The sequence below is a fragment of the Lotus japonicus genome, chromosome 4, assembly GCF_012489685.1.
Source record: "Lotus japonicus ecotype B-129 chromosome 4, LjGifu_v1.2".
Classification (NCBI taxonomy): domain Eukaryota; kingdom Viridiplantae; phylum Streptophyta; class Magnoliopsida; order Fabales; family Fabaceae; genus Lotus; species Lotus japonicus.
Genome location: NC_080044.1, coordinates 54,935,941 through 54,951,022, shown reverse-complemented (window position 1 = coordinate 54,951,022; position 15,082 = coordinate 54,935,941). Strand labels below are relative to the sequence as shown.

The 15,082-nt window shown below is 38.4% G+C and overlaps 1 protein-coding gene across 1 annotated transcript; it reads left to right on the top strand.

The window, feature by feature from the left end:
- Nucleotides 1-301: 301 nt before the first annotated feature.
- LOC130715839 (uncharacterized) lies at nucleotides 302-2,551 on the top strand. The gene is made up of 5 exons (XM_057565970.1): nucleotides 302-769; nucleotides 848-1,093; nucleotides 1,307-1,388; nucleotides 1,910-2,124; nucleotides 2,240-2,551. The coding sequence occupies exons 1-5, from the start codon at nucleotides 534-536 to the stop codon at nucleotides 2,361-2,363; spliced, it is 903 nt and encodes a 300-aa protein (XP_057421953.1). The 5' UTR covers nucleotides 302-533; the 3' UTR covers nucleotides 2,364-2,551.
- The last annotated feature ends 12,531 nt before the right edge of the window (nucleotides 2,552-15,082 follow it).

Sequence of the window (15,082 nt, the reverse complement as noted above, 5' to 3'; positions counted from 1 at the left end):
AAACACCAAGGTTTTAAGATAGAAAACCTCATCAATGTGAGAAATAAAAATCAAGACAACCAATCAAGCTTCGTTATGATCAATATAAGAGTATTGAGAGTCTTTTTCACAACACAAGTCGTTCTCAACAATTAGTCAAACAATAAAGCAATAAAAAAATTAGAATCCATTGTTGTTGTCGTAGCTCGGTTTCTCCCACCTCATATAATTTCTCTCTGATCCAATCCAACCGTTTAGATTGAAGAATGTGATGTTCAATTTCCAGCCTGATCCAACTGTGATGAAACTTCAATGACGAATCTATTATAACTGTCATTAATTTTAATGGGAAATGACTTATCTTCTCTTCTCTCACTTTTTTATTGTCTCTCTTATCAAAATGAGCACACTCTCTTACACTAATGTGAGTATGTGACCCCCACAATGTGACCCCTTTAATATGTATAGGCCACTTTTTAAAAATATTTTGCAGGATGCTCCTAGTTGATAAGGTTGTAAACCTCCGCCATTAAAACGCCAACGCTAATAACAAAATGTTAGCGCCAAATCAAACACATCAGACTCTTTCTCTTTCTCCGCCGCAACCGTCGTCTCTCCCTCCCAACCACGCCACCAACCTCCTTCTCCGTCGCCGCCACCTCCTCAGCACCACCGCATTCACCATCTCCTTCAATCTCAACATCCCGTTCACAACCTCGCTTCCCATTTCAGAGCCAGTAGCCAGCGCCAGCGGCCTCTTCCTCATGCCCCCGCCGCGCCTCACCAACCGGTAATCACTCAAACTCCGCCACACTGGTGGTGTTTACATTGGTTTAGCTTGTTGTTAACTTTTTGTTGATTGTGGAAGGTATTTTCTGGTGAGGGCAGGGGAATCAGAGTTCGAGAGGATTGGAGTGATCAACACGAACCCGGTGGCGAAAACTTCAGTGGATAGTGGTTTATCTGAGAGAGGGAAGAAGCAGGCGGTGAGAGCAGCTTTTGATTTGAAAGAAATGGGTGCATGTGACAATAACTGTTGGATATGGCCTGCTATAACTCAGAGAGCTTACCAGACTGCTGAGATTATTGCTTCTGTTAATGCAGTTACTCGAAGGTATCTTTTCAAATAACAAAATGATCATGTTGCTAATTTAAATCTTGAAAAAATCTTCACTGTGATTTTTATCATAAGTTTTTGAAGTATATGGTTTTGTTTTGATTCTGAAGTGAAGAGCAATCTAGTTATCTAGCACAATGTTTTTTTGGGATAGGGTAATCATCCCAATTCCCAGAAGCTGAGTGTGTTTGTAAATTTTTTTGATTTCAGTTATATAGTCCCAGAATACAGCTTTCTGGATGCCCGTGGATTAGGTGCTTATGAAGGAAAAAATTTGGAATCTGTTTCAGAAGTAGGATTTCTCCCTGTTATGTTGTTTTCCTTAAGACTTTACCTATAATTTATAACATGGTAAATTGCATATATTTGTCCTTAATTTTGGTATTATTTTGATTGTGATGTAAAGTTCATATATAACTCTGGATTTGGCTGCATTAAAATGAGGATTGTACTGAATTAATAAACTAATAATCACTTGTCAAATCTATAGAATAGATTTTAGCAACTTAATTGCATGTGCTGTGCATGTCTTTTATCATAGTTTTAGTTAGTGCATGTTTGGATATTTTCTAAAATTGATTCTAAAGCCAAAATCAATTCTAGGCCGAAACTTTTGTGACTAGCTTCTAGATGCCATAATTAAACCTGAGGAGAAATAAGTTAAGTCAAACATGCTATTAATAGTTAAAAATCAACGGTTATGACAACTCATGCTTCACTCATGTTTTGATGAACATTTCCTATCTAAGTGTAATTTGTGTAATGATGTTAAGAATATTGTATCTAATTGAGGGATTCTTTCAAATTCTCCAGATATATGTATCAGATGGAATGTCTCCAAACATCAAACCTCCCCCCACTAATGATGGAACTCCAAATGAGTGTGTTGCAGATGTTTTTGTTCGTGTGACACAACTCATGTCAATTCTTGAAACTCAATACTCCGGTGACACGGTTGTTATAGTCTCGCCAGATTCTGACAACTTGTCAATCCTTCAGGCTGGTTTGATAGGGCTAGACCTGCGAAGGTAACTGAATGATGGATAGTCCTAAGTCCTAGCTCCTGTTATAGTGTGTATGAATTTAATTAAGGCTTCAATCTGGTACTCAGTTTGTTTCCTTTTATGCTTGCTTAACTTTCAGGCACAGGGATTTGTCTTTTGCACCTGGTGAAGTTCGCTTTGTTGATACCAGTGACATTCCTGCTTACAAGCAGCCCCCATCTCGTGTATATAAATGTTTGAAGCCGCCACCAAATTGTAACTAGCTGTTTTCTTTCGTTCAGGTTATTGTGTCTGCATCTTCTGTTTCATACTAGCTTCTTATGATGCTTTATTGAAAGGGGAAAAAATGTTATGCTGATAAAATCTTAAATTATGAGATGTCTGTGAGTTCATAAATGTAAGTGAAAGCTTATGCAAGTGATGGAAATGGAAAAAATGAATTGAAATAGAATGAATGAAAAGATTAAGATACTAGGTTATATTGTTTAGTTTATTAAAGTAGGAGGAAAAGAAAAGAAAAAAGATTGTTTAAATCCCCCATGAGGGTAACTTAACCCCATCCTAGGAGGATCTGTATAGCATCTTCAAATATTTAAGCATAGCAATTGTCTTAGAATTAAGGGCAAGAGCAAGAGTTCCCTTGAGGAAATTATTCACTATGACCTGTGGGCTCGAGAATATGCTGCTAGTTTGCAGAACACTGCTTGCTTTACTCCTATTCCTGCATGAAGAACACCGTAATTTATGAGGGCATTTAATGTATACAATGTAGGATGAAGCATTTCCCAGATATTGAAAAATGAAAAGGATTTTACTGATGGAATCTTTATATTGTCATACATTTTACTTGATCTTACAGTTCTATCATAATCTCAACGAAAATAATTTGTCTTAGGATGTTGGCCACTATCAAAACTCTTGAGTATATGTTGTCTAGGCACATTCGGAATAATAAGATAAGAAGGACAATACACTTATCTCCATGCTACATTCAAGTAAGTTTAGTTCCTCGATGTTAGTAATAGTTGGTTCATTACACATGATCATTTCATAGTTGGTAAATTACTATTCAAATTAAGTTGAGAGAACTCACAAAATTGAAGAGGTTCAAATGCTCAAATCCCAAACAAATTGATTGGTTCAGGAGCTTGCACATGTTCTGGAAACGAATCAACAACTAGTACATTTTATCCTTGAATGTACTAATAGATAACAAGCAAGTTTTTCAAAAGGAGACACCAAATAACATTGTCTTTATTTGCCACTGCCGTATGTAAGAGGAGAGTGCCAGAGTGGGCTGCGCACTTCCTTTAGTAGTAATTGGACAGAGCGTCCCATGACCTATTTAGTTTTAGGCTTAATTACAACTTTCGTCCCCGACGTTTACCAATGCCACGATTTTGGTCCCCACCTAATTTAATTACATGGATGGTCCCCGACGTTGTACGCTGGGTGCAACATTAGTCCTACCGTTTATTTCTTAATGGAGGAGGCTTACGTGGACGTCTAGTTGGAGAGAAAAAGGAGATCTGAGGAGAGAGGGGAGCACATGAGTATCACGTGAACCTTATATGAACCCATTATACCCAAATCTGAAACCCTAGGGATCTAAATCGCGTTACCTTCTTCGTTCCAGGGAGGTCAGGGGTTTGGGTATAATGGGTTCAGATAAGGGTCACGTGATACTCACGTGCTTCCCTCTCTCCTCATACCTCATTTCTCTCTCCAACTGGACGTCCACGTAAGCCTCCTCCATTAAGAAATAAACGGTAGGACTAACGTTGCACACGACCTACAACGTCAGGGACCATCCATGTAATTAAATTAGGTGGGGGACTAAAATCATGGCATTGGTAAACGTCGGGGACCTAAGTTGCAATTAAGCCTTAGTTTTACCAAGAATGTTCTTGCCCACTCAACCCATTATACGTTTTCTACAATAAGAGCCCAAATATTATTATACAAAAAGAGATCCATCTTCTACTTAGTGTGTGTTTGTGTTTGGGGTTCAAAAAAGTGAAGAAAATATCATTCAATTTCAATCCAATAAATTTTTCTGTTACGGAGACTAATACATTGATTCAATTAGGAGTTGGTAGGGAGAGTTTTGCCGCCCATAGTAATTTTACCCAGCTCGAAATTGTGAGGTAATTCAATACACTAAAAAATTAGGAGAGGTCTACAAATTCGAATGTCAGGAAAGATATTTGTAGTAGTTGTACATTTTTTTATAGGTAGTGGAATATATATATATATATAGTGCATAGTAAAATTGAAATTCAGAGTTAAAACATGAGTATTGAAAACAGAAACTTGAAATTTGCAAAGATCAAAATACTTACAATAATAGAGCTTTTGATGGAAACTTCAGAATAAAGATTACAAGGAGATATATTACAAAAGAGAAAGAAGGGGAGGAAGTTTTCGGATGCCTTTCCCTTATGGGGAAGCTTCCTTTTATAATGATCGAATACTACTGTATCTTGAGTTACATTAACTCGGGTTACCTTTTTAGGGTAACTTGAGTTCTACTTTCTGAAAATTATTGATGACTCATTTATCGTTTTCTCTTTTAGTGGATGGCTTGATAGACCTTGTCGGCCACGCCTGATGATTTGCTTTTGATCTTGAACAGTGTCTCTTGTTTTTTCTGCAATAATTTTCCTCTTTAGTAAAAAGAGGAGAATCCCATGTTGAAGCAATCGTCTTCATTGTCTTGAAGATAATCATTATTTTGTAAATTGGAAGAAGCTTCGTCCTCTAGTGAATCAGATTTCTGACTTCCAGAGACTAACTCCAATCTTGATCTAAACTCTTCTTGAGAGGTAGCTGAAGCTAGTTCAGCCATAATTTTGGATTTTTCTTGTAGGAATAGGGCCTCTTGATTGATCTGAGGCGTAGGAGGAGTGCCAGTTAATTGGGCTTGACTTTTCTGGGTAAGAAAGTAATTCTTGGCCCATTCATCAATTCTTGCCTTTTGAATTAATCTGACGTCAAACTTTGCCCACCATTTGATTCTGATAGACTTTTGAAGCTGATAGAGATTAGCGTCATTATAGAGCTGAACTGAACACCAGTCCCAAGTCATGATCCAAGAAATGGCTTGTGAGGCAGTAAAGTATAAAAGCCTTTCTTCAGGTTGGAAATGAGTCTTTTGAACAAAGTAATTGAACAGAGGTTGAACATCTTCAGGAAAATGCTAAAATCTAATCCTATCTGATGAAACCAAAGTTTGAACCATTGCGGGAATCTTAGAGGGATGCCTTTCTTGAACCAAAAGAACCATGAATGTTGGAATGGCCGGAGAAATAGGAAATAATACCATGCATCCATGTAATCAAAGTAATTATGACCTGTTGGAGTAAATTCTCTTGAGAATCGTTTTGATTGGAACAGAGGTTGCTTCCAGTCTTGCATATTGAGAACTTTGAGAATCTTCACTTTGGAGTAGATGATTTCTCCATTTTTGTCTTTATTGTGAGTGACCTCTATTGAATCGGTATCTACTAGGATGAACTCATAAAAGAGTCTACCTTTTGAAGGGTGTCCTGGCATGTAATGAAAGTTTGGGGGAAATACTTGTTTAGCGATTTCCCTTGGATTGCAGTTGAACCAAGCTTTTTCTATCATTATTGATGGAAGGCATTCTGGTTTCTCTTGATACTCATATTGTTCTATTTTGCCTGGGGTTTTTGAAGAAATGGTGTTTTGATAATCTAGTATGGAATATTTGTTGGATAAGGGGACTAAGGGGCTTTTTGATTTTGCTGGAGATTGCACTACCTGAGAGGCAGTGGGCTTTTGGGATGATTTTGTTGGTGTTGATGGGCCAGGAGGCTTAATTGTTTTGAGAGGGGTTACTGCCATTGGGGCTGATGATCCAGTTATTGAGCTTGGTAGTTTTCGGGACGATCCCAGTGGGGGACCATATTGATCTCTCGAAGTGGGTTTCTCACTCATGGTTCCCCTGTAAGAATTCTCTTGTTAGGAAATCTGGGAGAGAATTTTGATCTCCTTTAATATGAATAATATCAAATTCAAAGCAGGAAAGTAATGATTGCCATCTGGCGAAAATATGTTTTGAAACCAGATTTTTAACATCTTTTTGTAAAACAGAAGGGGCCGCTTTACAATCGGTTTTGATTAAAACTTTTTATTGAAAAGATCATCTTGAAATTTTGTAACGCATAAAACTATTGCCAAAATCTCTTTTTTGACAGTTGAATACTTTTGTTGGGCAGGATGCCAAATTCCTGAATAAAACCTAACAATTTGCTCTTTTGAAGAATCAACACATTTTTGTTTAAGGATTCCTCCATAACCTAGATCTGAGGCATCTGTCTCTACTATTAGAGAGGCTTCAGGGTCTGGTATTCCTAGGCATGGAAGATATTTTACTGACTCCTTTATTTTTTGAATGGCTATGGTCATTTCTTCATTCCATTGTGGAGGGTCCTTTCTAAGCCTTTTGAACAAGGGTGCACATACGACCCTAATGTTTGGAATGAAATCGGCTATGTAATTTACACAACCTAAGAATCTTTGTAACTGGTTTTTATCTTTGATTTCATCTGGAAATTTTTCAGCAAATTCTAAGGATCTTTGAATAGGGGTTATTGTGCTTTGATAAATTTCATAACCAAGAAATCTTGTTTTAGTTTGAAAGATTTTCATTTTTTTAGCTGAAACTACTAAACCATTTTCTTTGATAACTTCAATGAATTTATTTAGGTGTTGAATGTGTTGGCTAATATTTTTTGAAAATATTAAGACATCATCTAGATAAACTATTGCAAACTCCATATAAGGGTTAAAGATTTCATTCATGATATTTTGGAATTCACTGGGAGAATTTTTGAGACCTTGAGGCATTACATTCCACTCATAATGACCAAAAGGAACTATAAATGCAGTTTTGTACCTATCTTCTTCCGCCACTGAAATTTGATAATATCCTGATTTCATATCAAATTTTGAGAATATAGTAGAGTTATGTAATCTCTTGATTAAATCACTTTTATTAGGTATTGGGTACCTGATCCATCTTAATACCTTGTTAAGAGGTTTATAATTGATGACTAGTCTTGGAGCACCACGTTCTTGTTCAGAAGCGTTGAGCACATAAAACCCTGAACAACTCCATGGTGATTTCGAGGGTCTAACAAGACCTTTGTCTAAATATTCTTGAATCTCTTTTTTACAATATTCTAGATATTGTTGATTCATTTGAATCGGTCGTGCTTTTGTAGGTATGTCTTTCTCGTTAAATCCTTCTTCATATGGTAAAGTAATGGTGTGAGTCTTGCGATGATGGAAAGCCATAGGATTTATTTCACAAATTTCTCTTTCTATTTTATCTTGAAATTCTGTGATTATTTTTTGAAGATTTGGAGTCTGAATCTGTTCTTCAATTCTTTTATATTGAATTTCCTTATTTAACATCTTGATATGTTTTTTCTTTTGTTGAATTAGGGTATCTCTTTTTCGTTGAATTAGATTAACTCTTGAGATTGACGCATCTTGTAGAAGATTTAGTTCCTTTAACCTTGGGGGCTGTAAGAATTCAAGGAAAACTTCTTGTCCTAGAGCTTCTGTAATTAATCCTTTTCTTGAAGCGCCAAATGGATATAATAAGCTTATGAACGGTGTCCCTAATATTACCTTGTTTGATATATTCTTTGCTAGAACAAATGAGGTAGTGTAGCAGATTTTGTTTTTACAAATTTTTGCTTGTGATAATTTATATCGTATATTAAGTTTTGATCTTGTGGCACTACTAACTCCTTCGTTAGTTTTTTCGTAGTATTGGGTAGGAATCAATCCCTCTTGAATGCAATTTACATCAGCTCCGCTATCTATTAAAGCCACAACGTCAAATCTTTCTTCATGAATTACTAAAGTTATTTCACAATGCCACTTGTGTATGGTAATTATATTGAGCATGTTAATATATGTTTGTTGATTACTATCTGAATTGTCTAGATCTTCACCTCTAGAAGAACTAGCTTTGTAATTCTGGGCTTTTAGAATCTCCTTACCCTCTAATTCCATTAATCTATATTCTAAATTAATGTCATTTTGTTTTAGAGTGGTTATCTCTTCTTTAATCAATTTGATCTCACCTTGAAGATCTTTTATTGAGACAGTCTTACTTGGGGTTTTAAATCTTTTAAGGATCTCATTCATACTTATGGGGTCTACCTCTTCAATTTTAAATTTTTCAGTTTTTTCGACCAAAACATTTAATTGGCTTATAAATTCATCCTTAAGAGGCGAATCTTCCATTTTGTCAATTATGGAAATTAGACTGAGGGTTTGATCTTTAGAGAGCATGTTGACTTCTCTGAGACAACTTGAACAGCCACAAGGACTTGTTCCATCTTGACCTATACACTCTTCTTCTTCATTTTCGGAAAAATTAGAGTCTGTCTCATTAGAGTATTCAATTTGATTGACCTCGTCGTCTTCTTCATATTCTGAGGTAGACAAGTCTTCAGGTTCTTCGGTATTTATTAAAACACTTAATAAACTTTGCTTGATATTTTCTTCAAGTTTAAGATTATTAATCTTTTGTTGAGTTGTGCATTTATTAGCATAATGACCCGGTCTCCCACACTTCCAACAAACATTTTTCTTATTATTGTTAGAATTTTTTGTCGGCTTCTTATTAAAGCCTTTGTTTGTTTGTTCTGGTTTTTAAAAATTATATCTTTTCCTAAAAGGTCTCTTGTTGGTTGAGGAGTCTCTTTGAGCTGCTTTCCTTTTGATAGTTCTTTTGTGTTGTGTGGAAGGAGCTCTAATGGGCTATATTCCATATTGTTGGCAGAAGTTTCCAACTTCTCTCCTGCTTATAGAAACTTCTTTTTGCATTTTATTTTGGAGTTTAAAGTCGGTACAAACTTGCAAACCCGTATGAATTATTGCATTATGAATTTGTCCATAAGTTAATAAGTTAAAATCAGGAGTACTTTCACTGAAGGTTTGGATGGTTTGGTAGACTTTTTCCTGCATTAATCTGGGAAGCCCAGCTATGAAGCGTTCTTTCCAGAATGCACTGGACCCATCTTCTCTTAAAACAACTTTTGAAAGGAACATGTCTTTATACCAACGGTAATCAGACATGGTTGGACAGTAGAGATTGGCGAGCTGGTTTTTAGCTCTTTCTCTGAACATATTGGGATCTCCTACAAAGTGTAATATTATTGTATAAACTAGTGTAGAAACGGCATCTTCCTCACCATTTTCTTTTATCTTGGTTAGAATTATCATCCTATCTTGTTCATTTATTAAGTTATCCCACCAACCTTTTAACTGACCAGTGAAGCCTTGAGTAATGACCAAGGCAGCTGCTCGATCAGAATTGTTTTTTGACTTATAAGCCATAACAGCCATAACCATTTGATTTGTTAAATCAAGAATAGCTTGTTCGCTCATGCCATCTAGATTCCATTCATTAATTCCAGATCCTGAAAAATGATTTTGAACAAGTTCTCCTCGTTCCTCAAATTGGACATCTGGGTAGGTTGGCCGATTGTAATAATTTCTAAGCTTGGGATAATGGGGTTGGTTTCCTTTTATCTTATTAATGGATAAATCTTCTTTTTCAAGATGATTTACTATTGGATCCCTTATAGTAAGTTTTTGCAATTTAATTTTGATATCTTCTAAGTCTTGTGTTTTAGAAATCTTGATAGAACTTAGATCTTCTTTTGTATAGCTAGGGACCTTCAGAATAGGGCTTTGTAAACCTTTTCCTGTCATGGAAAGAATGGGATTTTTAGGAATACTTTCTTCCTTTGATTCTATCCTTGTTAACTGCTTTGTCATAGTAGTTAACATTAGGTTTGAATAATTCATTTGCTGATGAATTTTACCAATATCTTCTTTATCAACTATTCCTTCTTTGCTTATCTTTTTGTACGGAGAGGCTTTGACTTCTTGATCTTCTACTTGGATTTTTACTCCTTCTTGGGGTGGATATTCTGAGGTTACTACCTTATCTTGAATTGTTTTCCAGTTTGAACTTATTTTTCCTAGAGGATTAACTTCTTTTAAGAAAGGATAATCTATATTAGTTTTGATACAGAATGATTCAAACCAGTCAAAGAAATAATAGTTAAGTTCTTTTTTTTTTTTTTTGAAATGGATATGCATTAAATCAAATCTCAGGAGGCATAGAAGCCAAAACATCCTGGGCAACAAGGTTCACTGCAATGTCTGGAACCTCTTCCACCCACACTTCATTAGTGTAAGTAGAAGCGTTCCTTGCCAAAAGGTCCGCCACAGTATTTCCTGAACGTCTTACAAAAGAAATAGAAAAAGCATCAAAAGCAGTAACTAAAGAGCGACATTCGCTGACAACAGTAGCTAGGAAAGAAACCCCCTCCTGTCCAGACTTCCACCAGTTGAATAGCTGCAGACAGTCCGTCTCAAAAACCACTCGCCGAAAACCTAAATCAATGGCCAACCTCAAAGCCCAGCGCAGGCACCCCGCTTCCGCCAGCAACGGTGAGATGGACGCCACCGGATACGCCGTGGCTGCTGCCATTATTGCACCAACATAATCTCGGGCAACCATGCCATAACCCCCTACACCACCAAGAACAAAGGAAGCATCAAAGTTGAATTTTACCTCTCCTCGTGCAGGCCGTGCCCATGTAGCTGGCAGGACTCGTGGCGGGCTCATGTGGATTGATCGTTGTGAGGACCCCGGCAGTAGAGAGAGAGCATGTTGCACCATATCAGCTGGAAAGAAATTCCTTCCATTGAACCTGTTATTGTTCCGTGCCTCCCAGAATGCGTACGCTAGTGTTTGAGATAGCAGCAACACCTCATCATCCCCTTCCTCCAGAATTTCTCTCCAAAAATCTGCAACAGAAGCAAACCGCTCCACTCTCAAAGACAACGGTGAAGCAAACCAGAAGCTGGTGGCAGCTGGGCACGCGAGGAATACATGGCGAGCATCCTCCGAGACAGACGCACAAAAGCCGCAGGTTGCATCCACATCAAGGTGTCTTCTTCGAAGCTCCGCAGCTACAGGAAGGTACCCTCTGATCATTCGCCAACATAGTTCCTTGCAGCGTGGCAGCGCCGACGAGCTCCAAAATTTCCGCCATAAGCTTGGAGGGAGGGAGCTCGAGAAAGATGAACTAGTTGTGTCACTTTCCAGCAGCTGCTTTATTAGATTATAACCTGTTTTAGTGGAATAATGGCCATTCATAGTGCTTGGCCAGCTCAAAAAATCACCACCTTGGCCTGTTAAAGGAACAGCATAAATACGTTGCACAGTACGTGGACAAAAAATAGTCTCCACCACTTCTGAATTCCATCTCCTGGTTTGTTGCTCAATAAGATCACTCACCATATGTATACCTTGTGCTGACGCTAAATCCTGGCGGTATATCAAAGGTGCTCCACTTGGTATCCAATTGTCTTCCCAAATATGGACTAGAGTGCCATTTCCTATACGCCACAGCCCTTCTTTCTCAAAAACCCATCTTGTTTTTTGTATACTAGACCATGTGTAACTTGGTCTATACCCCTTCTTTGCACTCCACAAGTCCCCTCTATGAAAATAGACCGCCTTAAAGAGCCGGGCCACTAGGGCGTTTGGCTTAGAGTAGATTCTCCACCAATTCTTGGCTACCAAAGCTAGATTGAAAGCCTTAAAGTCTCTGAAGCCAAGACCACCATCTCTCTTACTGCGACAAAGATTGGCCCACTTAGTCCAATGCAACCCCTTGCGGGATGCATCACCACCCCAGAAAAAATTAGAGATCATGCTGTTTATATCTGCACAAAGTCTGTCAGGTAAGACAAAACAAGACATGATATAAGAGGGAATAGCTTGAGCTACTGATTTAATTAGAACTTCCCTCCCTGCCCGTGATAAAAATTGTTCTTTCCACCCGTTGAGTTTTTTCCAGACTCGTTCCTTAACAAAATTAAATATTTGTGTTTTCGACTTACCAATTAGAGTCGGTAACCCCAAATATCTATCAAAGCTCTCAACGGCCTTTACTCCCTATAGCTGTTTAAGCTCATCAAATCTGGTTTGCTGCACGTTTCGGCTAACAGAAAGCATCGATTTGTCAAGATTGACAACTTGTCCGGAGACTCGCTCATAAGTAGTGAGAATTTCTTTCAGGCATTCTGCCTCTCGCATATCAGCTCTACCAAAGAGGACACTGTCGTCTGCAAAAAGCAAATGTGAAATAACAGGCGCAGACCTCGCCACCTTAATACCAGTTAAATTCTAGGAAACAACAGCTCTATTAATAAGCGCAGAGAAGACCTCCCCACATAAGATAAACAAATAAGGTGAGAGGGGGTCTCCCTGTCGCAAGCCTCTATTTGGCACAAACCTTGGCTGTGGGTTACCATTCAACATGATTGAAAAAGAAACAGTAAACACACAATGCATTATAAGATCAACCCAATTTTGAGGAAAACCCATCGAACTCAACACAGAACTCAAAAAAGACCATTCTATTCGGTCGTACGCTTTGGACATGTCCAATTTTAGCGCCATAGTGCCATTCCGGCCATTAATCCTCTTCTTCATGTAGTGAAAACATTCGTATTCAATCAAAGCGTTATCAGTAATTAACCGACCAGGAACAAAAGCACTCTGAGATTCACAAATTAGGTCAGGCAAAATAATTTTCATTCTGTTCGCTATTGTTTTGGTCACAATTTTGAAAATCACATTACACAAACTAATTGGCCTAAATTGATTAGCATGCACAGATTTCTTAACCTTAGGAATAAGAACAAGAACAGTATGGTTAATGATACCTGGCGATACATGTCCATGCAAAATCTGTAAGCAAAATTCAGCTACATCATCCCCGATTACACTCCAAAAGCGATGATAAAAGAGAGCTGGAAAACCATCAATTCCAGGCGCTTTGGTAGGATGCATCTGAAAGAGAGCCTCTGTCACTTCTTCCTTTGTAAAAGGATCCTCTAAAATTTGCAAGTGAGCCCCTGTCAATCGGTTAGCCACTAGTGAAGTGACATCCTCAATATCCACAGGATGTGAGGTTGCAAAAAGCTGGACAAAATAATCTATTAGAACTCGGGCAATATCTCTGTCCTCTATATATTCCTTCCCTCTATCATCCTCAATTTTCTCAATCATGTTCCTCTTTCGCCGCTGTGTGGCTTTCTGATGGAAGAAGCGTGTGTTCTTGTCTCCATCCCGCAGCCAAGTGGCTCTAGATCTCTGCTTCCACCATTTTCCCTCTTGTTCAAGAAGGCCATCTAATTGGTGCTCGGTCTCCCTTGTTTTTTGCAAAATTTCTGCTGTCTGCTCTTCTCTCTGAAGTTCTTGCAAGAGAGCTTTGAGATCGGAAATTTTCCTCGGTATGTCCCCAAATTTCTCTCGCCCCCAACCCTTCAGGGCGCTTCCTACTTCGGCAATTTTTGTGGGCAAGTCATTCTGTAATCTGCACCATGTTTCTGTGACAATTTCAGCACATTCTTCATCTTCTTGGAGCCAAAGCTCTTCAAAGCGAAAAAGTCGTGCCCTGCCAAGCTCTTTCCTTTTCCTGCGAGCACCACATGTTAGCAAAATAGGATTATGATCAGATTTATGCTTGGATAGATGATGGACTACAGTAATAGGCCAAGTCTCATCCCAAGCATCATTCACAAGGGCATAATCCAATCGTTCTTCAATAGTGCCAGGGGATTCCCTGTTGTTTGACCAAGTAAATCTGTAACCCGTAAAGTTCACCTCCTGTAAACAACATTCCGCTCTAATCCTAGCAGCTCTCTGGATATGATTCAAGTCAGGGGGGTCCCCTCCCAGCTTATCACGAGGGGACAAGCAATCATTAAAATCGCCCACACACAAACTCGGGATTGAAACATCGCTCAGACAGCGCTTCACCAAATACCAAGTTTCCATCTTTCGACGGTCGTCTGGGTATCCGTACACTCCCATAACCTGCATCACTTTTTGTTCTTCCAAATGTGTAACATTAAACAAAATATGATTCAAAGAAAAAGAAATAATAGCTACATCAACCTTTTGACTCCAAAGTAAAAACAAACCTCCTGCACGCGTGTGTCCTTGGCCTGCGCATTGAACCGGAAAGATGTTCTGAAGACCCCCCAGGCCTCTATGACGCAGAGCTTCGGACTCATACAACTTTGTTTCCATTGCAAACACAATATCGGGCGCTTCAGAATGGATGAGCCTACCAAAGGCCCGTACTGCCAGTAGGTTCCCAAGCCCACGGCAGTTCCATGACAAGATCCTCATTGAGGTGGGCGGGACTGCACCGCAGCCGCCGCCGATCCCAATCCGGAGTCAGAATTTTTCTTCTTCAGCGGGGGAGAAATCCTCGTGCTACCCAGCCCATTTGTGCGCTTCCTATTATTGGAGCCATCACCTCCTTCCCGTATCTGTATTCCAAGATTGCTTCTTCCATAGACTGGTAATATAGAGTCCTATAATTTTCTGTTTCTTCTTTAGGAAAGCTTGCAAAATACCAATCCCTTTTTGGCTTATTGTATTCTGCTAAAAAATCTTCTTTAATCCACTTCTTGTCAATTTGGAAAGGGTACTCTCTTGTTAATGTGTTTAAAACTTGAGAAGCGGTTGGAGAATATTCAGGAGAACCTGTATTTGTTTGGTAAACAGGTTGAGAGAGATTTGGATGACTATTATCTAACCCTTTGAGTCTTATTGTTGATTCTGTTGAAGATACAGAAGTTCTGGGGATGTCTACTTTATATAATTGTTCAGGAGTTCTAACCGCAAATGAATTCGATCTATTCATCCTTAGAGTTAGATCTGTCCCTTCTTGAATTAGTTCTCGTACTTGTGTATTATGAATTTTTTGTTGAGGTAAAGAGTTCTTGAATACCCATTCTTCAGGAACTTTACTCATAATTTCATCATGAGTAAGCTTCTTTGGAACTTGTACTGAAGATCTCTTTAGATTTGCTTCTAACATAATAGTTTCTTGTT